Source organism: Acomys minous (assembly GCF_964271855.1).
Source record: "Acomys minous genome assembly, chromosome: 7".
Taxonomy (NCBI): Eukaryota; Metazoa; Chordata; class Mammalia; order Rodentia; family Muridae; genus Acomys; species Acomys minous.
In genome coordinates this window covers 88315432-88342179 of record NC_140488.1, presented here as the reverse complement: position 1 = coordinate 88342179, position 26748 = coordinate 88315432, and the positions used below count along the sequence as shown (strand labels likewise).

General features: G+C 36.9%; 1 protein-coding gene across 11 annotated transcripts in view; it reads left to right on the top strand.

The window, feature by feature from the left end:
* Window positions 1–26748, top strand: part of DMD (dystrophin) — a gene marked incomplete at its 3' end in the record, with an annotated part of 2106393 nt that overhangs the window by 1830357 nt on the left and 249288 nt on the right. For all 11 annotated transcript variants that reach the window (XM_084788839.1, XM_084788837.1, XM_084788840.1 and 8 more), the window contains one exon: window positions 25128–25206. In XM_084788839.1, the coding sequence (XP_084644965.1) occupies window positions 25128–25206 (79 nt within the window). The remainder of the gene's footprint in view (window positions 1–25127; window positions 25207–26748) is intronic.

Genomic DNA, 26748 nt, shown 5'->3' with positions numbered 1-26748 from the left:
AGACATAATTGTATAAAACAAGGTCAGTCACAAAGTTTTGAGCTACAAGAGAAGGAAAGAAAAAAATTCCACCAATTATTTTATGGCTGCCAGGTTGAACTTATACTTATCCAATGAGGCCCCAAATGGAATACTCTTCTGCACCAACTGTACTGATGATAGTGATTCAGGGAGTAAATGATAAGATTCTATCCTTCAAAAGTATTTTTTGAATTGGATTCTAGTAAGTTTCATTTTGCTATTGGCTAATCAAAAAAAAGAGTATAATATAAAAAAAAGTGAAGGTATCATTCTGAAAAGAAGCTGGTGCATAGAAAAGAAACGAAGAGATATGGATAGACAAGAAAGGTGGTTTCAACGTACCATACAAGAAACATTAAATAAAGCAATATGGAGGAAATTGCTTAGAATGGAAAAAATCAGTGAGGTAGAAATTATAGAAATGAACTAAAATGCCAAAAAATGCAAAAGAATGTTGAAGGAGAATTCCAGAAATTACTTCACATATTAAATGCAAATGGTTAAAGAAAGATAAAAAATATTTTGAAGGAATGAGTGAATAGCAAATTTCATTTCATCTTCTTTACCAAGACAAAGTTAAGGTCTCTGAAAATACTTAAGACATTTGAAATCCTTTCTTCTACATCAATGTCATATTTTCTCTTTTTATTTTGTTTTTGGAAAGACAAGTCAGTCTCAAGAATAAAAATGTGACAAGATGGTTCAGCAAAAATGCACTTGCTGCCAAGCCTGATGACCTGAGTTCCATCCTTGGGATCCATGTGATGATAAGAACCAACTCTCGTACATTGTCCTCCACACTCCACACATTCTTCATTTTGTACACACACACACACACACACACACACACACACACACACACACACACACACACATTGTAAATTTAACTTTTATTCACCTCTGTATATGTTCTCACAGAGGGTCACCCTTTCTAGCTCTTCCTGAACTCTGGCTAGCAGGTTTAACTCAGCTGTACTGGTCCAAGCTTCTCTACAAGCTGGCTTCTCTGGGATTCCCACTGAATTGCTCTGCTTGGCCTAACTAACTAACTCTGGCAATGTGGTCTAATCTGGCTCACTATTATCTGGTTCAACTGATTCCGCAAGAACTCATGAATGAGCTCAACTCTATTGCACTGCACTCAATGCTCTGACTCCCAACTGACTGCACTGAACTCAGCTCCTCTCAACTGAATTGATGAACTCAACTGAATTCCACTGCACTGATCTCCCAAGTCACTGAACAGAACTCAAATGTACTCCCTCTGCACTGCTCCTAAGTAGCTATTCTCCTGAGAGTTGGTTGTATCCTATCTCTGATGCATTCTGTCAAATATTTCTCTGATTCATCACTTCATCTACCCCTCAATATATGTCTCTTTCAAACATAGGTGCTTCTTTTTACAAACTAACTTTACGTTCATTGTTTAGGATTAAAGCTGTGTACTAAGGGCATGTCTGTATTCCAACCACAGAGATTAAAAGTGTGACATTCTAGCCAGATCACACAGACCTAGAAGGTCTGTGAATGTGATCCCTTGCCAGAGTATCCATGTTTCTGGATTTAAATTCCTCTACAATAAATAAATAAATAAGAAATCACTGTAAAACTGGAAGAAAAGCAGAGCCAGGCATAGTGGTGTACATCTGTAGTCTCAGGCACTTCTGAGTAAGGATTGTTCCAGCATGGAGATTTGAGGCCAGCCTGGTAAACACACAATATGACCTCACATCAAAAAAGAAGAAGAAGAAGAAGAAGAAGAAGAAGAAGAAGAAGAAGAAGAAGAAGAAGAAGAAGAAGAAGAGAAAGAAAAAGAAATAATCAGAGAACGACCATTGATGTCCAGTGGTATTCTCCTAATCCCTTTCCATTAAATTGGTTCAAAGCTACCTCTTACAATTCTGAAGATATCATTTCCTCCTTTTTCCTCTTCCTCCATTCACACTATTCTGTTCCAGTGCCTTCAGAGTTTTATTTACCAGTAGCCTAGGGAAACCAGGACCATTATCAGTTCTTGAAATAGTATGAGTGCCTAAAGAAACCTAACAAGCGCATGAAGTGATCCCTTCGCAATTCAAAATTATATTCAAAGTGCCTTTGCTCATAGACACTTGGTGTGGGGAATTTTTCTTCAATCACCTTAAAGATTTAGATTTGTTTGCTCCCTCCCAAATGGTTTCATATAAACCAGGCTAACCTTAAACTCAAACACACTATGTAGCTGATGATGGCTTTGATCTCTTGGTCCTCCTGACTTTATATGCCCAGGGCTGAAGTTATAGGCATATACAGCCACACCCATGACATTCAGAAATCTTTCCATATTGAAATCCCTGTTTACATGATCTACTTCTTGACAGAGTTCCTTGTAGTAACTAGAGAACATAATGAATATAACAGATTTTGAAAACATAAACTGCTTCAAATATTAATAACATCCCCCTATTTAAATGGGCAAGATAAGTCATATGACTTATTTATCTGTTCCTCTCCTAATTTGAGAATTTAGAGCATTAATGCACACGTATTGCTGCTATTTCAACACAGCAGAGGAAATGACCAAGACAACAGACTGGTGAGATGGGAAGGGGGTGGCATTTTGGTGTCATGGCACCTAATTTCCTAGCCAAATAAGGGATGCTAAAATAGCAACCCCCCAAAATAAATAATTTTAAATTATTTTTAGCTATAAAGAGTAACTGTTAGAGTCTGTCAACAGCTAAAATCATTTCAAATGGCCAAATACCAAAGGTGGGAAAATGATGTATCTGTATTTAACTTTTAAAAGTAAAATTTAAAAAACCAAGCAAAAGATTTTTTAAAGAGAGGCAGCAATAGTGATATTTCAGAGAGTATGTTAGTTACTTTTCTATTGCTGTGAAGAGACACCATGACCAAAGCAACTTATAAAAGAAAGCATTTAATTGGGGGCTTGCTTACAGTTTCAGAAGTTTCTCCCATAACCATCATGGCAGGGAGCGTGGCAACAGGCAAGCAGGCATAGCACTGGAGCAGTAGCTGAGATCTTATATCTTATCTTCAAGTTGGAGACAGATTGTGAAACTAGGCCCAGTGTAGGCTTTTGAAACCTCAAAGCCCAGCCCCAGTGACATACTTCCATCAACAAGGCTGCACTGCCTAACTCTTTCTACATCACCAGCTGTCAACCAAACGTTCAAATATATGAGCTCATGTGAACCATTTACATTCAAACCACCAAGATAGCTTTACTGTAGTCAACATTCCAGCTGTCTGTGTGGCATGCTAGGAACCTCTTCCAGATGTGAGCATGCTACTCTCACAATTAAGTGTTCTCAATGATTGACTAGTTGGTTTATGTTGTAGATTTTTAAGCAGCAGGCATCAAAATAGTTTTATTGGAGAACAAAATGTATAAAGAAACAGTAGATAAAGTAGAACTGGCTGGGTTGAGAGTGGGGCATAGATCAATGATGTACTGACCTCAAAGAGACTATACCAGGAAAAAGAGGAGTTCTAGAACAGATAGCCACTTATAGGTGCCATTGAGGAAACGTCGCTCAAAGGCAGACTTCCCTTATATAGCTTAGTCTCGAAAGGCAACTTGCCCTGAAGACCCCCTGTCTCTACCTTCCCTGGACTCTAATTATAGACAGGCCATACTTCTAATTGGTAGTTATATAGTTTCTGGGGAATCTGAATTCAGATTTTCACTTTTATATGGCAAACACTTTATCTGCTAAGCCATATTCACAGTGCTATAGGGATGGTTATTTAAATAGTCAGTTTGTATACTAGTAGTGACATAATCTTTTTTTTCTAAAGATTTATTTTTAAAGTGTGTGTGTGTGTGTGTGTGTGTGTGTGTGTGTGTGTGTGTGTGTGTGTCATGGACAGAGCTGAGGATACTGTGTTTGTAACTGGGGCCTATGAGCCATTTAGTGATAGAATGGGACTCAGGCCTTATCTCAAATACTAGTATCTGTATATGTAAAATAGAGGATAAAGCTTACTGTGACTGCCAACAAAAGGCAGTTATTTTTCCAGGGTCCTGACGATGTCCAGAGACATTTTTGGTTATCACAACTGGCAATTAGTTGCTCTTAGAATCTCAATGGCAAAGGTCAGTCAAGTTATCTTCTAATATACAGAATCGCCTACAAGAAATTATATGAGCCAAAATGTACTAAAATTGAGAAACTACAGCTAAAGATACTGTCATATGTGCATGTGCTAAAAAGATCCCAGAGAATGATGGGTTTTGTTAAATTCTTGTTTGCTTTTGTTCTTATTTACACCAATCTTTGTTACTGAAATTCTGTTCAATTCATTTAATTTGAGGACAGAAAGACTGAATAGAATTAGTAAAATATTTGCATTCTGCATACTGTATTTATTTTTGCTGTGCATTCAAAACTACTAGTCTTCTTGGGTATTTAAATATCTCTAGGCTATGTAGCTATAGAAGTTCACAACAGTTTGTTCTTCCTTATTTGTGTATTGTAAAGTTGATTGACAGTAACAGGTGTTATTGGAATAGTGAACAACTTAAATTAGAATCATATCAATGAAATTTTACTATAGTGGGTCTTTATGTGCAAGAACATTTCTTTCTCTTTTTGGGACTTCTCAAAAAATAAGAGAAGGAAAGTAAAATGTTAGCAATATATATTTTGAACCATCTAACACATGTTTTAGCCTTTGGGAAATTTATCTCCAAAGCAGCAGCTAGGAAAAATAAAAAGATTGGTTAATGCCTAAAGGAATAAAAAGATCAACTAACCAAAAATTAAAAAAAGAAAGCTTTTTCCAAGATGTGAAATGCACTTTCAATCCTATATCAAGGAGTAGATGTTCAAAGTTCTATATATGAGGTTTACCATTACTTTGGAAAACTCTAGAAAAAAGTTTTGGGGTTAGTATTCTGAAATCATTGCCAACTAGGAATAGTACTGATACCAGCTCTTTATTCATAGGCAACCTATTGTTTTTATCTAAAATTCAAAATCATTCAGTGCCTTATAGTTACCTATATTTATAAAACCATTTAAAATCCATTATGGTGCACCAAGGAAAAGACAAGAAAACAAATGATTCTAATTATAATTTGAAAGCTTTTACAAACAAGTGTAAGATATTAAAAAGGAAATGATGAATCTGTTGTTTATTAAAATAAAGGGAAATCTACAATGTGTCATAATGATAGAAATTTCAGGAGTCTGTTATCCCCTAGGATTACATGGGGCTGGGAAGATGGCTCAATGATTAACAGCCCTTTCTGCTCTTCTAGAGGACCCTAATTGAGTTGCCAGCACCATTGTTGAGTGACGCACAACTGTTTGTACCTCCAGCACTTGAAGCTCTAATGCTCTCCTATAGCTTTCATGAGCATCCACACATTTGATCATCAACAACAGGCACACGCGAGCACGCGCGCGCACACACACACACACACACACACACACACACACACACACACACACAGACACACACACACATTTGAAAAAGAAATGTTTAGGAAAAAAGATTATGTCACTAATAGCATACAAGCTGCTTATTTAAAAAATACTCTAACACTGTGTAGATGACTTATCAAATAAAATACTTGCCATAGGAAAGTGAAGATCTGAATTCAGATTGCCATAAACCACATAACTGCCAGGTAGATATGCATGGCCTGTCTGTAATTGCAGTACAGGGAAGGCGGAGACAAGATCTCTAGAGCAAGTTGTCTTTTGAGACTAAGCTGTATGAGTGAAATCTGGCTTTGAGAAACCTTCCTTAGTGAATAAGATGGAGCGGAGTCAAGGAAGAGTCTTGACCCTAGCCATGGGGCTCCACATGCACTCATATATACCTACACACATGCATGGACCACCCACAAGCAAACACACATGTACATATGCACACAACATTGCACACAAAGATACACGCAAAAAATTAAAAACCAAACCTCCATTCACATACAGCATTGAGCTGCTGAGATGGTAACTTTGGTTCCTTATCTTATACCAGGCCTTCATACTTTCTCACTGCTAGCACTGCTCGAAATAATATTTCTTTTATTGGTGAAAAACACACAAATATTTAAAGAATGTTTCTTTAGTCCCAGGTGCACTGTCTCCTCAAAAGACACAAGGCTATTGGGAACAGGATATTGCATGTACCATCTTTTCCATCATATACAAGGTAAACACACAGTATTGTGTGTACATAGCAACACTTAATGTGCTGGGGGGAAGAACTGACTGTAAAGCTCACTTCTCTTGCTCCTGAGGCATGTTCAATTACTGCTAAAATAAATAGAAATACCCTGGTTTTCTCCAGATACTTAGATTGAAAGAGGCAAATTCAACATGAAACTTTCTCTGGAATGTACCTGCTAAAACCACCATTCCAGTTCTGTTCCAGTACTCACTCTTGAAATTTTCTTTTATTTCATTTCATTTTTGTTTTGAGACTTAACATCACTTTATAGACCACGCTGACTTGCAAACCATTCTGTAGTGCTGTCTGGTGTAGACCACATAGCAGTCCTCCTGTCTCAGCCTTCAGAATGCTGGGACTACTAGTGCAAATCACCCCACACACCTTTTGACACAAATAAAAATTATATAGTTGAATTTGTAATGCCTCAGATGATTTTTAGCCAAATATACTATTTCTATCCAAACTATTTTTGCCAAGAATCAGTATGAAATTATGAGTAGATTACAATGATTTTGTCTTCTGTCTCGTAATTATTCCATCATTTTATCTAGTCTTTATTTAAGCATTCTTGCTTTAGTGCATTGACTTACAAGAAACACAAACCCAGGGCATCTTCCACAGTAGACAAGTGCTATGCTGGCTGTACTATAGCCTTAGGCCAGTAGTTTTGTTAGAATGCCAAGACATTCCCCAGAAAGTCAATGGCTCCTCCCACTACATACCTCTAGATACCACAACATATGTCCTCCCCTAGGATAAAACTGTAAGACTTCCTGCACTCCTTCTTCTTTTGGATGCCCTTACGTTTGACGCCTTATATCCTATCATATCACCAGGTTTCTTTCTGGCAACATAACCTTGCCTCATTTTCTTTTTTTTAAGGAGTTGAAAATTACACTTTTAAATATAAAAATACATTTTTCAAAAAGGGCTTTAAAAGAGTAGTCAACATTAAGAGTGATTAGATTTAGAAAATTTGAAAAATAATAACAATAGCATATATCATTCCTATAACTAAATCAAAACCAAAATTGCTAAAAGCAAAAACCAAAACCAAAACTACAACAGAAAATTATGCTCAGCAGCATTCTCTCACTGTAGGTTTAGCAGCACAGACCCACTGGCTGTGGCTGGTCTTGAACTCTGAGTGGCAAGGTGGTCACATAAGTCCTCTGAAGGGGTAGTGTCAAAAAGCAAAGGATATCAGACCCAGAAGCAGCCTGGCTGGCACAATGGCTAGATAAACTTAGGGCCCATTCACACATAGGTAACAAATGTAGATAATGAAATGTCATCCCAGGCTTTCTGTGGTTCCTGGGGATGAGGCTCAGCAGGTGTCTCCTGATTCAGTTGCTCCTTCTGCACGAGGCTCTCCTGCTGGGCTGAGGCCAGGATCACCTCATGCTGCACTGTCTCTGACCTGCTCCTGCTTGGTCTGGAGGTCACTCTTCTCCTCCTCTTGGTCCTTTCAGATCTGCTGCAGCAGGGCCCATTCCCCTTGCACTTCCTTGTTCCCTTGCCTCAGCATGTCCTCCGTCTTCTTCAGCTGAATCTGCTCCATCAGGAGTCTGCTCTGGAGGTTGTGATAGAAGGCAGTCTCCTTGTCCAGCTCCATGAGGTTCTTTGAGGCTTCAGCATTCTTTCTCCAAGTTCTGGAGGTCCAACATGACCTGTTTGTGCTCCTTCCTTTGCCTCATTCTCTCCACATCTCCTCCTAAAAACATTATTTGTCTATATTAATTTCATATGTTAATGTAGAATATTGAAATGACTATAGTAGACTTTACTAGAGTGATATATAACTAAAGAGACATGGTAAAAAAGGAGAATCGCTTTTTAAACATTTTTGCATTCTTCTTGAATATTATTATCATGATAATACTTTGAAAAGAAATAAAATTTAAAAATTAAAACAATTATTTTAAGTGTATCTGAATTCCTTTCCATGAACAACTAAATGAAGTCTCCAATCATTTTTATTATTTTATTTGTTATAATTTCTTCACAAATTATATCCAGATTGTTATCCACTCACTCTTATCTTCCTGTTCCTACCCTCCCTCTCTCTTCTGTCCAATTCCCCTCACCTAGACCTCTGATGGGGAGGCCTCCTGCCCCACAGTCTGGCCACAGCCTATCAGGTCTCATCAGAATAGCCTGCATCCCCTTCTGCTGTGTGCCCCCAAGACCATCCTGCCAAGAGACAGTGATCAAATTGTGGGCACCAGAGTGCATGTCACAGGTTCAGGGCCAGTCCTCCACCAAGTTGGAGAATGAGATGTCCATTGGCTACATTTGAAGACAGAGTCTAGGTTCTCTGTATCCACTGTCCTTGGTTGGTGCATCAGTTAGTGTAGTCCCCCCTGTGTCCAGATCCACCAAGCTTGAAATCTGTGTTGAGCTAATATCCACTTATAAGTGGATATACCATACATATCTTTCTGGGTCTAGGTTACCTCATTCGGGGTGATTGTTTCTAGTTCCATCCATTTGCCTGCAAATTTAAAGATTTCCTTGTTTTTAATAGCTGAATAGTATTCTGTTGTGTAAATGTACCACAGTTTCTTTTTAAATATATTTTATTAATTTATTCATATTACATCTCAGTTGTAATCTCATCCCTTGTATCCTCTCATTCCTCCCTCCCTCCCATTTTCCCCGTACTCCCCTCCCCTATGACTGTGACTGAGAGGGACCTCCTCCCCCTGTATATGCTCATAGGGTATCAAGTCTCTTCTTGGTAGTCTGCTATCCTTCCTCTGAGCACCACCAGGCCTCCACATGCAGGGATCATGGTCAAATATGGGGCACCAGAGTTCATGTGAAAGTCAGACCCCACCCTCCACTCAACTGTGAAGAACGTCCTGTCCTTTGGCTAGATCAGGGTAGGGGTTCGAAGTTTACTGCACGTATTGTCCTTGGCTGGTGCCACAGTTTGAGCAGGACCCCTGGGCCCAGATCTGCCCATCATAATGTTCTTCTTGTAGGTTTCTAGGACCCTCTGTACCCTTCTATTTCCCCAATCTCTCATGCTTCTCTCACCTAGAGTCCCAATAGAATGTCCTCCCCTCTATCCCACTTTCCTGGTAAGTGAAGTCTTTCATGGGACATATCCCTTGGGCTCAGATATAAGTGAGTATATACCATTGGACTCTTTCTGCTTCTGGGTTAACTCACTCATTATGATCATTTCTAGTTCAATCCATTTGTCCACAAATTTCGGGAATTCCTTTTTTTTAAATAACTGAGTAGTATTCCATACTGTAAATGTACCACATTTTCTTAATCCATTTTTCGATTAAGGGACATCTAGGTTGTTTACAGATTCTGGCTATTACAAATAAAGCTGCTATAAAGATAGTTGAGCAAATGTACTTGTTGTGTGGTGGAGCATCTTTCAAGCATGTATGCCCAGGGGCGGTATAGCTAGATCTTGAGGTAACACTATTCCCAAGTTTGGATGTCTACATGTAGAAAAATGCAAATAGATCCATATTCATCGCCCTGCACAAAACTCAAGTTCAACTGGTTTAAAGATACCAACATAAACCAGGCACACTAATTTTGTTAGAAGAAAAAGTGGGGAACATTTAAACATTTTTTAATTCTTCTTGAATTTTATTATCATGATAATACTTTGAAAAGAAAAGTGAGGTAGAGCTTTGAATTCATTGTCCCAGGAGACAACTTCTGCACAAAACACCAACAGCTCAGGCTCTAAGATAAACCATTAATAAATGGGACCTCATGAAACTGAAAAGCTTCTCTAAGGCAAACGAAACAGTAACAGAACAAAACAACAGCCAACAGACTGGGAGAAGATCTTCACCATTCCCACATCTGGCAAAGGGCTAATATCCAGAATATATAAAGAACTCAAGAAATTAAAGACCACAAAACCAAATAACCCAATTAAAAATGGGGTACAGAACTAAACAGAATTCTCAACAGAGAAATATAGAATGTCTAAGAAACACTTAAAGAAATGCTCACATCCTTAGTCATCAGAGAAATGCAAATCAAAACCACTCTGAGATTCCATCTTACACCCACCAGAATGGCTAAGAACAAAAACTCAAATGACAACACATGCTGGCAAGAATGTGGAGAAAGGAGAACACTCCCCCATTGCTGGTGGGAATGAGAACTTGTACAACCACCTTAGTAATCAATCCTGCACTTTCTCAGAAATCTCCATTCTTAAAGCTGAGAGCAAAGTGCTGTTCTAATTTGACTCCAGGCTACATTCCCAGCCTTATAGTATCTAGCTCTCCTTTTCTTTGCATGGTACATAGGCCTATACTAGTGCCATTTTTTCCACATAATGCTCTTGCCATCCAGAATGTCTCTTCTATCTTTGTTCATCAAAAGCATGCCTGATTTTAAAGGTCCAGGTTCAAATCAGCATCTACCTTAATGTAATCCAGTTTTTTTTGTAGCCCCAGAGCTATTTATGCTTCTTTTAGTACTTGTTCTTTGGACATTCATTTATTCTTCTGAAAATGATCATAATTGTACTACTGTATTCATAGGGTTAGTCATTGTTTGAAATATGCCTACCATGAGGTAGCGCCCCCTCTTGATCCTGGGGATACAGTACTGGGTAAAGCAGAAGGCACCCTGCATTTACTCAGTTTGCCCTCTCTTGTTTAAGGAAATGTGTAAAGGAAATGTAGATAAAATGCCCTCAAAACAACACTTCGGGTACAGTAAGTGTTCTGTACACATTGGCTATTTATGGTTGCCACTATTATTTTTACTCTGGGTTTCTATTAACAAATAAGGAAAGTGAGGGATGTAAACTGATAATATGATACTGAAGCTAAAAAGGCAAGTAAGAAACTCTCTCATGACTTTCTTACTCAAAATCAGTGCTCTTTCCACTGAGTTGGTAGCTCCTGCTCCAGGCTATACATGAGACTTGTCCATGTATATTTAAAGAAAGTCCAGATTCCAAACTTCCAAGCTCCAAACAGTGAATTCAGAAATCCTAGACATGAGATAAGAACGTGCAATATTAAATAACTTCCTAGGGGGCCAGGTATTGTGAGATGGCTCAGTGGTTAAGTTGCTTGCTGCCATGCCTGAGACCTTAGTTCCATCATCCCCAGGTCCTACATAGTGAACAGAGAGAACAAGGTCCTGCAAGTTGTTCTGTGATGTGTATGCTGTGACATGCCCCCACACAGTAAATTAATAGATAAGAAACATAAATTTTTAAAAAATATTTTATTAAATAGTTTACATATACATTTTTATTATTATACATACAATAAAGTACCTACAGCAAGAACCACCACAAAACAATCAGGAATTATATAAATGTTTCATTCACAGTGTTTTGGCTATTTCTATTTAGCAACCTTGAAGAAAACATCTTTTCTGTCTTGGTGAGTCTAAAATTCTGAATGAAAATCAGTATCTATCATATTTCATCATTATCAACTTAAAACATCTGTGTAGACTTAAAAACATCCTAACCCCTAAACAACTAAGCTTAATTGTAAAACTAAACTATCTGGTCTTCAACCCCATCAGAGACTTGAGAAGGAATAAAATTAATAACCTGAGTAAAGAACTTAACCTCATGGTTGTGATATACTGTCAAATCAGAGAATAAATGTGTGACATTAAAATATTTCCTGTTCTCCTTTATCACTCTTATTTGTAAATATCTAATCAACAAATTCACTAACAACAGAATCCTATTTTCTTAGATTTTCCTCTCCTTCAACCAAAGTGCCTTATAAGCACTCAATAAGTAGTTGAGTAATTAATTGCTTAATTATTTAATTAAAGTTGTTCTTAAAATGCAAATATTCACAGCTGTAGTACTAGAAGCCTGTGATGAGCTATCACTGATTTTCCCAAGGATATTTAGTAATCAGCTCCGAGCCAACTTTTGAGAATGAAGGGCACGCTTAACATCTGGGAATGGAACTAAGAAGCCTTTAATCCAAATGCTACCCATATCATCACATCATCCCACAACCTGGGGTGCTTAGCCTTGGTTTCCCTTTTCTATACCTTCCATGACAACTTCAGATAAAATGAGGGGTAAACATATACTCCTACCCCCTAGTTTTGTTTGCTTAGCTTATTATGTCTCTCTCTTTTGGAAGATGGGGTTGGGGGGCCGTCTGTCCTTTAAAGAAAGAAAAAAATCTTTGATCTTTTCACACCACAAGCATGAAATTCACTTCTATACATTAAGATTATAAGGGAAAAAATCCCAAAATGCAGTAGCTGATTATTCACAGTAGACATATTAAGTCAAGAAGCTTATTTTTTCTCTTTACTAAGGCACAAAGCCTGGGGCTATATGCATTTTTATTACACTTTACTGTCTTGGTTTCACTTGAGGATTAAAAAGAGAGTCAAGGTACAGTGCACGTACCCAGATGGATTTTAGGATTTTGTGCTTTAGTGAAAGGAAGAATCTCATAAAGTACCTCAGATGATTGCACTGGGAAGTGTACCTACTTCTATGAGGACCTAGAAAAGCAATCTTTTGTTTCTCCTGTAAAAGATCACATTGTATTGTGGAAATTTTTCCCTGTAGTTTTCTGCACCATGTAAAGCCACATTCTGAAAAAAAAATTGCTTTAGTTTAGATTTGAAGTGAAAACATCTAAAATAGTTCAGGGAAGTCTTATGATTATTCAGGGAGCTTACAAACAGTCTTGGGTTTGGAGTGAGGTGGTGTGAAGAATGGGGGAAGGAGGGGGAGAAGGGAGGAGGACTACATCAAAATTATATAAAAACGCTGTCTGAGACAGGCTATGTATCCCAAATGCAAGGCAGGTCTGAGTTTTAACACATATTCTGTCAAATTGACAGCACCCTATCACCACTTTCACCACCACCACCAAATGCCGCTGTCACTGCCACCTCCACTGCAAGGAACAAGTATATGGGTCTATCTTTTCTCCTTCATTAAGGACTCATTTAATATGCACCGTATCTTCCAATATAAGCAAAAAGAGAGGTGGAGAGGTTGCTGTAGGGTTGTGAAGTAAAAGGGGTCTAGTTTACTGATTTGTAAAGGAGTGTCTTGGCAGCTGTACAGCACAAAGAGAAGAGTAGCCAGGGAGTAAAGCCTGTAACTGGAAGCCCATTCCTAGCGCACATTTTTATATGCAGATAAATTGACTGTGAAGGAAGTCAAGGTCAGTAGCTTTAGAAAACCTTAAAGCAGAAGGTGGGATGAGAAGTGTTGATTTCTTGGTTAAAGAAAACTTCAGCAATTGTTTTCCTACCAGTCTTCATTTTTAAAAAAATCTTCAAGTGTGTTATTGGCCAAAATATAAGATAAAAACTAATAATTTCTGACGTTTTATTTTTTATTTATTTAATTTCATGATTTCAAACTGCTTCAATCATCTTAGTATGGATTTACTAACCACTCTATATGGTACTTTTTTTTTAATGTTACCATTTCTATTTTATCTCATTGACAATTATTTCAAATTACCACTTCTAGTCCTTGGGAACACTCCTGTGTTCTAATACCAGGAGGCATAATTATGTAATTACAATGTGAACATTATGCTACTTATGGCCTGAAATGCCCCTAGACATGAATGCTCCACTAGGCTCAGAAAATTTCTGCGAGAATGATATCTTTCAAATGTGGAATAAATAAAGCTGCAGAATAAATAGCTAAAGCTGAAATGTAAATGATTCAATGTAATAGTGTTGCAAGGTGAGAGACACTTGACTTTTAGTTCCTGTTGCAAATCAGGAGTTGCATTAGGAGAGCTTTTAATATGGGACCTATTTTTTAAATATAAAGTCTGTATCAAGTTACATCATCCAAGCTGAGTGATTCAACTTTTATCCAGTTGAGACAAAAAAAATGTAGAAGAAACACTTCTTTGATCCCTCCTCTTCACAATTTTCATAACAATCTGTAATGGTAACTGAGTGAAGATTTTGACAAATGAAGCAGGATAAGTAGTTGATTGCTGCCTTTCTAAATTAGAATTAATGATACCCTTAAGGTACTTAAGACTATGAAGTCAACTGAATGTTGATATAACCTGACTGCATTATCACAAAATCCAACAATTTCATGCACATGAAAAGCAACAAACAAATTTCCAGTGTGCGGTTTAGAAACGGCAAAGGTGGAAGCTTAAAGCCTCAACAAAGTCTTGCTGTTTGTCTACTTTTGCTTTCTTGTTGATGAAAGAATTCTTCCAAAGTGAAGAAATAATGCTGCTGGAGATAGGCCAGATCTAGGCTTGGACTCCACTGCTCATCATGCCTTGCCAATCTGGCAGGAATCCACAGCCACTTCATTTGAGGCACTATCTGTTCACCCACTGAGTCCATATGCTGTTCGGGTGGATTATATAGAAGATAAAGTGATGAGGGGAAAGGAGTCAGTGTGGGGATGGAGCTCTGGTAATCCCACCAGGCGAGAATAAGACTACTACCACAAATTTTGAGCCAAATTTGAAGGAAACTTTATTAAATACTGTCCAGGGTGATGGAAACTGGTCAGATCTACACCCAGGATTCCCAGAGTACGAGAGCAAATTACATTAATCAGAGGCAAAACACACAAAGCTACATACTTCCCACCTTCATCCAATTGGGAAACAAGCATACATTCTGACATACATTCCTACATGTGACCACGTACAACCGGTGCAGTTGGGGCAACCAAGCTTGTTTACAGAAGTGAAGACACATACATGAGCAACAGCTTCCAACATTCCAGGAAGTTGTCTGTCCTTGGGCAAGCAGGATTTATAGGTTAGAGGCATTTTTGTTTTATAGATCTCGTAACCACAGCAATTAAACTTCAAACATGATTTTAGCCTTCACAACTCAGTGATGAAATATGAGAGACTTTGAGGTCAGCCCCAGCACTACCACCAAAGATTGAAAAAAGAGTCAAAGATTAAGAACTCAGGGTCAAGAGGGATGGTTCAGCTCTTCAAAGTGATTGCTGCACCTGCAGTGGACCTGGTTTTGGATCTCAGCACACACATCAAGTGACTTACAACTACAAGCAAATGCAGTCCCTAGGGACCCTATTCTAGTCTCCACAAGTAACTTCACATGCCTGTTGCACATAAGCATGCTCGCACATGCACAGACACACACACACAAATAAATCCTTTAAGGTATTAAGAAATAAGTCAACAAAAAATAGAATATTGTAAGAGGAACATTACTAGAATCTATTTAAGAGGAACATTAAAAATGTATTATATATGCATGTAATATCACTATAAAATCCGAGTTCTGGCAAGATGATTGATAGAGCACCAGGATTTGAGACCAACTTAGGTAATATATTAATAATCTACCTTTTGAAAAAGGAAAAAGGAAAGGAGTAGATTTACTTTGATCTCAGAGGCACACATTAGATTACACGTCAAAAAATCAGTTGAAAATTATACCCTCACATAGAGTCGACCTTGTGTTAGCCATAGGTTGCTGAGATCTAACCTGGAAAGCTTTGTTTAACTCCTAACTGGCTTAATGTTAAGAAAAGATAGAGTCAAGAAGAGAATCTAGTCAGTCTTGTACTAAAGAAGACCAAGTTCTTCGGCCATACAGCTGTGTGTATTACAAATACTGATTCCAAACTTTACATAAGAACATATTTTTTCCTTAGTTACAACTCAATAGAAATGAAACTTTATGGACTGGAGAGCCAGCTCAGCAGATAAGAGAACTGCCAAATATTGTAGAAGACCTGGGTTTGATTCCTAGCACCCACATGGTGGTTCACAACCATCTGGAATAGCAGGTCCAGGAGATCTGGTGCCTTCTTCTGGCCTCCTCCAGCATAATGCATGCAAATGGTCCACAAACATGCATGCAGGCAAAAAACACACATAAAACAAAATTATAATCTTTTAAAATACATGAGCGTTCAAAAAATATTAATTTTAATTTGAAAATGATTGCAGTTATTTAGAAGAATTTAACTTATGCTATGATAATCTCAGTTGAGTTTCCTGAATGATGTTTAAACATATATGCATGAGTGTTATATGTTGTTAGAATTCAAAAGAGTTGACATGAAATTATTTCTTAGGATGAGCTTTATTAGGAGAGAAGGACATGACAGCCATGGTGGGCTTCAACATGGAAGAATATTAGAAGAAATAGAGTACCACACTGTAAGCAATCTTTCCTTCAAATCCAGAGAGGAGCTACATTAGGAGAGAGAGCCACCAAAACCAACATAACCAAGATCCTGAAGGGAGGGACATACACTTTAGCTCCAGAGACTCATACATGTTTTCAGGGATGTAGACAATTGTCATATCATGAGATCTCATTTAGCCTGTCCTACATACAAACAGTCACAGAGACAAGCACTAATAAAACCATAAGCTTACCCTTTAAAAATTTTAGCACTGGGCATGCTAGTACACGCCTTTAGTCTCAGCAGTCTGGAGGCAGAGGTAGGTGGATCTATGTGAGTTGGAGGCCAGGCAGGTCTACAGAGCTAGTTCTGGGACAGCCAAGGCTACACAAAGAAACCCTGTCTCCCTGTCTTGAAAAACCAAAATGCCCTGTAATTAGAGTTACAGATGGTTGTGAGCCACCATATGGATGGTAGGAACTAAATCTGGATCCTCTTAAAAAGCAACAAGTACTCTTAACTGCTCAGCCATCTCTCCAGCCCCATAAACAACTTATCTTTTATAAACATGTATTCATTATTATTGTGGGTATGCATGTGGTGTATGTGTATGAGCACGCGTGTGGAGGTCAGGTGACAATTTTATGGAGTCAGTTCTCTTCTTCCAGCTTTGAGTTCTGGGATCAAACTTCAGTTAGGTTTGTACAATAATTCTCTGTTCCTATACGGCCGTCTTGCAAGCCCACCATAGACTTGTCTTGTAGTGATAAGGGGGAATAGCTTCAAAGCCACAGCACAGCTTCTTTTCTTATCAAATCTCTGTCTCAAGGAGTGAGAACAAATACAACTTAAGGGGCACACAGTCTGATTTTTGGAAGAGGGAAAGAGTAACTAGGTCTGTATTCTAGCACATGAAAGGATTTGGAAACAAGAATTCTTACATAGGTCTTCCCCAACACAAATAAATAACTCACAGATTACTATAGATTGTAAAATTGTTGAACAAAAGCATCATGAGTAGATTGTGAGGAGTCTAAAGGTATAGAGGGAAAGAACATTACTCACAGTAAAGGAAGAGAGTTGGGGATCAAGCTTGTTTCATTTTGTTTTGCTTTGTTGTTTCTATTTTAATAGCCTTATTAGTGTAGGTGTGAAGTATGATTCTCCCACGAGCATAGGTATTCATCAAGCTTTAAGGCAAACTAATAGCCAGACGACCAAAATATACACGTCTAGTTAAATGTTTTTCCTGGCCTGTGGTAAACAAACTTTCTGTGTAGTATCAGGAAGAACCCTGTGACTTTAGAAAGAATTCACATTGTCTAAGTAGGAATTTCCTCATCAGGAAGTGGCTATGACTCGTGTAAACCTTTAGAGAAGACAATAGCTTAAACGTGATTAATCAGCAAGTCAAGGGAAAAGGGGAAGCCCTTGAAATTTGAAAACAAAGTCACCAACACATTATATAATACTGTTTTCAAAGAGCCATAATTGTTTATCTCTGTCCTTTTTCTTTTTTTATATAAAAAATTCTCTTAGCTGATTTAAAGCAGGTTTAGAGAAAATAACAAAGAAATCAAGAGGGCCTTCAAATTCACATAGGAGTGTATTGAGCCATAGAAAAGAGCTGAGAATTAAGATTTTGTGGATGGTTTGGTACTCGTTCATTATCCTTCAATTTATACTTTGAGTTCTACCATATCCATAGTTAACACAGTGACTAATAAATTATAGGATTTCAAGTCTTTCATTCATTGCCTTGATAAATTTTTCTGAGCAATTCCTATGTACTGGCTAAACTGTGAAGAAAATAGCGTTTCTGTCTAATACACCAGGACCCTGCATTCCAGTAATTATTTTGAATGGATGTAAAGAAGTGGTTTGTGTTGTTTTCCTTTGCTTTTAGAGCTAAGTATAACACAGTAGACAAGCCCATGTCTCAGTATCCTTGACACCATACAAAGCAAGATCAAATACACAATAGAAACTCAGGAAACATTTCTGAACTTCTAAAAGGTTTCCACAAACTGCACATTATATAGAACCTACCAAAAATAAAAACAAAGAATAATATATATCCCTCATATCTCTCAATATGATTATGTTAAACATATATTAACAATATGGGAGAGATTCAGGGTTTAGGTTTGGTTTATGCTTGATTGCATTAATTTTTCCAAAATCTAACATTGTATGCAAGATGAATATAATGTGATATTTTTTCCTCTTTCATCATCAAACTGAAGGAAAGAGGGGAAAGAAAAATAGGAGAAAGGAAGGGAAAGGAAAAATAGAAAATGGATATTCCAAAGTCTTGTATTAGGAATGGTGAAGAAGAAATTGTTACGTAAAATGTACTTGCTATTGTAAATCCAAGAATAATATGTACATTAATTCAGTCAGCTAACATGAGCTGCTATGTGTCAGGTACTGTGCTCCTCTCTGGAGCTAGCCCAGGAAAGAAAGTTATGGCCCTTGTCCTCACAGAGAATATAAAAAGACATTTTTACTCTCTCTTGGCATGCATTTAGTGAAGAATTGCTGCAAACTAGATTATGAGTACTCACAGAGCAGATGGCAGATTTTTTTGCCCATCTGGGATAGTTCTAAAGAATAGACCTTTGTGTATCAATAGATAAGGTTTCTTCCAGTTCTAAGCTCTCATGGTCTATGATTAAATAGTAGAAACAGGATACAAGCTTCCAGAAAGATGTTCTACTTGTATTGCTTTTGCAAAAAAGAAGAAATAGGCATGGCCTATTAATTCAGAGAAAATTCTATTCCTCATGTCTATTTAAATAATTTTATTTAAACTCCTTTAACTTATTCTGCTCAATTCACCTTCCTAAGTTAATTTTTACCTCATGCTAGATTTTTATCCTTCCTTTCCCTTCCTTTAATGATTAAACACGTTGTTCTTGTCAGTTGAAGATTCTCATATTTCAAATGAATTCTTTTTTATTTTTTTATTTAATTAATTCATTCAGATTACATCTCAGTTATTATCTCATCACTTTTATCCTCCTGTTCCTCCTTCCCTCCGTCTTTTACCCTATCCCCCTTACCCTAGGTCTATGACCAAGGGGGACCTCCTCCCCCACTATATGGTCATAGGCTATCAAGTCTCATCTTGGTAGTCTGCTTATTCTTCTTTGAGTGCCATTAGGCCTCCCCACCAAGGGGCACCACAGTTCATGTTAGAGTCAGTCCCCGCTCTTCACATAACTTTCTCACACACATATACTACTGCTTCCTTTTCTGATAGCCTTGTTTATAATCTCCAAGATTTGAAATCAAGAAGTATGCTATTTCAAACATTAAACTCATGCTATAGAGTGTTATAATGGGACACTTGTTAACTTAACATGTCTGAAGCCTTTGACTCTACCTTCAGCCTTGCAAACAGAAACCACAATATGCTCTAATACTCAATAGTACTCAGTTGGATGTTATCTCTTTTTAATTACACCTATGTTTCTTCTTTTTAAATTTTTAAATCTTTGTTCATATGATGTATTTATTTTTATTTTTTCACGTATACATTTATATTATTATACATATATACAATAAATTCCCTATAGCAAGAAGGAATATATATATTCATAGTGCTTTGGCTCTTTGTATTTGGCAGCCTCGAAGAAAACATCTTTCCTATCTTGGTGAATCTAAAATTCTGAATGAAAGTCAATATCTATCATAACTCATCATTATCAACTTAAAACATCAATCTAGACCTAAAAATGTCTTAACCCCTAAACAACTAAGCTTAATTGTAAAACTAAACTACCTGGTCTTAAACTCCATCAGAGTTCTGTCTCCTCTTCTGCATAGATCCCTGATTTTGAGGTGAGGGTTTTATATTGAGTACTCAAGGCAAGTGGTGGATATGATAAAAAAATATATATCAGACAGTAAAACTATAAGAGGTGGTGGCTGACTCCAAGGAACCAGCATTTCCACACACTGATGCACATATGAACTCACAGAGACTGGCAAAACACACAAGTCTTGAGCAGGTTCAAACCAGACAAAATCCCAGGACTATATACCTTCTTTGACACTCCATACAGTGCTGAGCTTATTGGTAGCATATCACTCCAAGTACAGTCAATTGAGAAAGTCTCTAACTGGTCACTGCACACTCAATGTCTCAAAAGAAAGCTTATCACCATGTCTCACTTTCCCCTTAAGTTAAGCTTTGAAAGAGCACAGACTACAGCCTTCATTTAATACATACATATTTTACATATTCTTTTTAATACTAAAAAGTACACATAAAGTGAACAAATAACAGAAAGAATAAAATTGCCAGAATCAAGGTACTAGTATCTAGCTTCTCTTTCTGACTTCTGGTGTGTGTGTGTGTGTGTGTGTGTGTGTGTGTGTGTGTGTGTGTGTGTGTGTGTGTTAAACAGTCTAATGAATTTCTGCTATTGTTTCAAATTTGTTTATATGAATAATTCCTCACCAAATAGTGTTTTGTTATTAAGGAACTATAGCTTGTAAAACCTTGGTTCCCCTCACACTTTTCTTTCTCACAATCATTTCTTTATTTTGTCAATTTGCAGTCAATATACACAAAACCTTTCTCCTGTGACAATTTGTAAAGTACAAAAAATTATGCTTAATTCATAGTTATTTTAAGACTGTTTCCTGAATATTTCATTCCAGTACATGATACATTTTTAATTTGAGACTCTTCTTGTGTTTTCATTAAGTTTGAGTCATAGGGAGAGAAATTCACTTTGATCTTATTTTCAATTCTTGACAATACTGGTTGTACACTAGAAATTACCACTGTTGTTCTCTCTGTATGACAAGTTTTTAGCCATAGCCTTTAGAGATTGGGGGACTGTAATTGGCTCAGATGCTACAGCTATGCGATCCCTAAAAAATGACCAGCATTGTTACTAAGATACTTGGCCTGTTGTATACTCATAATCCATCCCCAGTTTCTCTTGAAGATTTCTTTAACAGTATGAAACAAAATATCTCTGATCATTGTCTAATCTTCTCCTTTCTATTTCATAACTTTCACATTCATCTCCTGATTTATTTGTTCATGAAATAATGCATTATAAATTTAGAAATAATTATATATTTCAAACATGTAGTATATGTGTTCTCCCATAGCCTCTCTCTATAAGCTTATGGTATTGTATTCTTAGAGAACAAGGAAAGGCCTCATACTGGACAATAAAAGGAATTGATGACTACACAGTTATAGATGTACACACTTGCTTTGGTCTCCGTAAGATAAAGTGTTTGAAACATGAAGCCATATATAGGCTGTGATGTATCTCAATGATAAAGGCACTGGACTCAATCCATCTCATGGCACCCCAACACACATGCGCGCTCGCGCGCGCGCGCACACACACACACACACACACACACACACACACACACACACACCAAAAGAAATTTCAAAGCTAACTACTTCTCAAATATTTACCATGCTCTATTCTAATCTTCTAAAAGGCTATTAAGAGCAATAGCCAAAGTAAGCAAGTTTGAATATTCTCACTGCTAATTCACCAACTGATTAAATTTCAGCAGTAATTTGATTGTTGGATATTGTGCTTGTTTTGCCTTGACAGGTTCTTGCTTTGTAGCCTAGGTTACCTTCAAGTTTTTTATGTAGTCCAGGTTGGGTCTGGGCTCTCAGTCCTTCTACTTTAGCTTTTTGAGTGCAAGAATTATAGGTGTGCACCAGACTACCTATCACAAACAAGGATCCTTAAAAACCTGTCATGCCTTAGTTTCTATATCAATGAAATGAAGGGGTAATATTCCTTGTTATAGAGTTATTGTGAATATTAAATTTCAGTTCAGATTTTTGTATACATAGCATTAAAGAAATGTTTGCCATTTTGTATTGTATATGATACCTGGATCATTATACCTTATTCCTCTCCACTTATTAACCATAATAGCACAAATTTACAGAGGCATTGTACTAGTCAGGAGTCTCTAGGATCCTGGCAGGAGGGGGGGGAGAGAGAGAGAGATGATATATGATAGTTAAATAGATGAGAGAGAGAGAGAGAGAGAGAGAGAGAGAGAGAGAGAGAGAGAGAGAGAGAGAGAGAGAGAGATTATCTGGTACGATTGTAGGATTGCTTGGAAAAATCTTACCTCATAAGACTATGGAGGTTGAGAAGGTCCATGATCTTCTTTAAGCATGCTACAGACTCAGAACAATTCTTGATACTGTGCTGATCCAAGTCCAAAGGCAAAGTTGTATATCTCAGTTCCATCCTGGATCAATGCCCCAGCTGAAGTAGGTGACCAGAACAGAAAAAAACAAAGCAAAAACATTACTGTTTCAGGCTTTCAGCTGACCTGTATAAAGCCCACTCACCTTGGGGAAGGCAATCTATTTTGCTGAAAACACAAATGTCTATGCCAGTTTCATTCTTAAAATAACTTTAAAACTTCCCTTACAGATACATTTAGAAATAATGTTTATTTTGGAAACAGTGAAATTTATACACAAAACTGACTAGTACAGCTACACAGTCAGCATTGGTGGATATTTTTGTTTGTTCTGTCTCTTGCTGTCCTCTCTCTCCTCTCTCACCCTTCCCCCACCTTTTTATCTATCTATCCATCTATCTATCCATCTATCCATCTATCTATCTATCTCTCATTCACTCTCAAATGCAGATACAGATACAGTGTCAATTTATTTTGTCAAATAGTCATTAACCAAATCTTTGCTACCACATACTCTGTACAAGGTTCAGGGTGTCATGTAAAAGGAGGAGTGGATGCACATGCAGAGGAGCCCCTACCACCAAGGGGTTCGTGTTCTATTTTAGGAGACACTCATTTCCTTATAATTACTGGATGGTACTACACAAATGCCCCATGTACAAGCCATGTACTGTGAGCATGCTGGGGAAGCAATTAATTCTCACCTGGGAGATAGAAAATTAAGCATATAAACCCTAGCATCCTAGCAGTGGGAGGAAAGGTGGTTAAAATATTTTGGAAAGAAAGAATGGCAGCATAAACCCCCCTTAGAAATATAGAATATTACAGGACATCTGGTAGTTTGGTGGACTCAGCAGATAGAGTATGGCTGACAGAGAAAAGTTCTAAATCTGGGCAGACAAATCTGAAATGTTTCTAGTACTTCCCTGTGTATAACAGCGAAGGAAATCCTGGGTTGTTTTAAAAGCCTGCTTCATGAATCCCAGCCAAAGATAGATGAGGTAAGAGAAAGAGTAAAAAAAAAATCCAGATCTGCATATATACTTTGATATCAGAAAGTCAGGGTTGACGTTCGTTTAGACTTCTTAATGAGATTCAGAAGTGCTTTATTTCTAGATGATTCTGCACAGCACAAGAACCTAAATTCTGGTGCCTGTGGGCAAGCTCTGAATATTTCCTTGTTTAGCATGTTGACAACCAAACTAAGATCCAGAGTTATGAGGAGGGTGCCTGGGGCCACCACTAATACTGAGTTGGTGAAATACCAGATGACAAAGTTTGTTATTTCACACCTTTCAAAAGGTCTCTCCCTTTCTCTACCAAGAATGGAATTTAGAGATCATCAGCAGGACACTGTGTAAATGTATTATAGAAAAACCTAATACGAAAGAAGGATGACAAGACTTATTCCATGCTGCCTGTGGCATATTTCTTATTCATTTCTAAATGCACTAAAAACTGAACTCTGAAATTTTCTTTTATCTCATTACCCACCCTACATTACCACAAATTTAAGCCTTGATATATATATATATATATATATATATATATATATATATATATATATATATATATATATATATATATATTTACATGGATATGTGTCTAGGAACATGTGCATATATATGTGTGTGTTCCTGTGAGAACCTGAAACAACCTCAAGTGTCATCATCAGGAGCACCATTCACCTTGTCTGAGAAAGGGTTTTTCATTGCCCTGGAAAAACATAATTGGACTACATTGACTGGCAAGGAAACCCTAGAGATCTTCCTGTTCCTCCCCTGCACTAAATGAGAAGCTTGTGCTATCATGGCAAGTACTTTTACTTATGTCAATTGTTCTCAACCTGTGGGTCACAACCCCTTTGGGAGTCAAATGACCCTTTCACAAGAATCACATATCAGAGACCATGGATATCAGATGTTTACATTACAACTCATAACAGTAACAAAAAATTACACTTTTGAAATAGCAACAAAATAATTTTATGGTTGGGGCTCACCACAATATATGAATCACAGCATTAGTGAGGTTGAAAACCACTGACTTAGGTTCTAAAAATAATTGAACTCTTAAAGAATTAATTATAACTTGATAACTAGTAGTAATTTATTAAAATTAATTAAATTAATTAATTAATTATAACGTGATAACTAGTAGTAATTTATTAAAATTAATTTAAGAAGAATCATTAGTCAAAAATAATCAACTAAGACTCAAAGACAAATATATAATTACAATTCTCTATCAGTACTCAGTATAATGCCTTGTGACAACTTTCCCAGAATTTTGTAAAATATGTTAGATTGTGCACTTTATTGGTGGTTTCCAATTAAGGGGGAATAAAAAGTATCATTTTACAACTGTCAAAATAGGGCAACTTCTTTGCGTTTGACCTTGGTTTGATAAAATGAGTCTTAGAGACCATTTTCAGTTAGAAGTTATTAAAACCAGAGTTATGAATTGTTACTTTGTTGTTCTTAGCCTTAGAGACTCAAAACATCTTACCATAAAGGAAACAGTGTTTTAATTGTTCCTCATTAAAAGTGATGAGAAAACATCATTTTTCTTCTCTTCCTCCCAGGTGGCTGTGGAAGATCGTGTCAGGCAGCTGCATGAAGCCCACAGGGACTTTGGCCCAGCATCCCAGCACTTCCTTTCCAGTAAGTCATTTTCATTGTTCACTATTTAACCTCTTCATTGTATTTCAGTAGCTAAATATTAGGAGGTATTGGATTAACCCTTGTCTCTGTCAAAGACATTAGAGCTATATTTCATCCTGGTACATGAGGCCTACTTAGATCATTTTTTTTCTAGCCATCAGCAAAAAACAATTGTTCTTCAATATTGACTTTAATAATATTTTGAATATCATTGCCTATATCAACTCACTTCATCAACTCACTTCATAATGCTGATCATTATACAGTCATGATATCATCACTCAGTGTATGTTGAGTCTGATTATTTTCTGCACTAAAGATGAAATTCAGGGCCTTGTTTCTGTTAAGCAACTGTCGTACCACTGAACTAAATTATTAGCCTTGGTTTTTATGAGACAAGGTCTCACTACGTACCTGAAACTGATCTCAAACTTACTATTCTTTTTGCCTCAGCCTCTTAAATGCTGAAATTACGGACATGTGATAGCACACCAAACTAAAGTTCTTAACAAAAGGCATTAAATTCTTTCATCTGTAATTGTTCCCTTTTCCTTATTATCCTTGCTTATCTTTTTATCCTTTATGTTTACCTTTTCTTTTATTTACCAGTTTTTATAATTTGTTCATTGAATTTTATAATCAATTGCTTTATTTATATATTTTAATAAAAATTACATATATGTGTGTTTGTAATTAATACTGTGACAGCTTTAGCTTACTGAGCATTTGACTAGGACATTTTAACAATTCATAATGAAGAAATGTATAATGTTTTATATGTTATACATTTCTAAAGAAATATATTATATAACTTATATTATATATACTCTCTTTATTTGTATCAAGTCAAAATCTAACACAAAGAATTTGCTCTATTTTGATACTTTTAAAATGATACTTTTTATTATTTTATTTCTACTTTATTTTTTGAGGCAAGATATCTCTCTGGTATATATATATATATATATATATATATGTGTGTGTGTGTGTGTGTGTGTGTGTGTGTGTGTGTGTGTGTGTGTGTGTGTGTATTTATATAGTTTTGGAGTACTTAAAAGCCACAGCTCTACTCCATAGAATTACTATCTCTAAGCATTTATATGCTATTTTTTGGTCTTTTATGATTATCCATGTGGTTTTATCATCACTTAAATGCATTTACTTAGTGATATGCAATTTTATAATTCCTAATTGATGTGATTCTTCTAGCAAGTACATAAGGTAGTTCTAGTATTACACTCATTTTAATGATAAGGGAATTATATTCATTTTATTGATGCATAACTTAAGAAATCACCATTTACACTGCTAGTGCATAAGCAAGACAGAATTCAAATTCAAGAAGATTGTTACAGAGTCTGTTTTTAACCACCATACTACAGCTTTACTTAATTTCTATATAGGAAGAAAGTGATTCTACAGCTCTCCCTTCTAACAACTGTAGTGTATGTGGATGGGGGTTGTATGTGTGTGGGGTTGTGTGTAGATGTGGGTGGAGTGTGTGGGGGTGGGTGAGTTTGGGGGTGTGTGGGGGTTATAGAC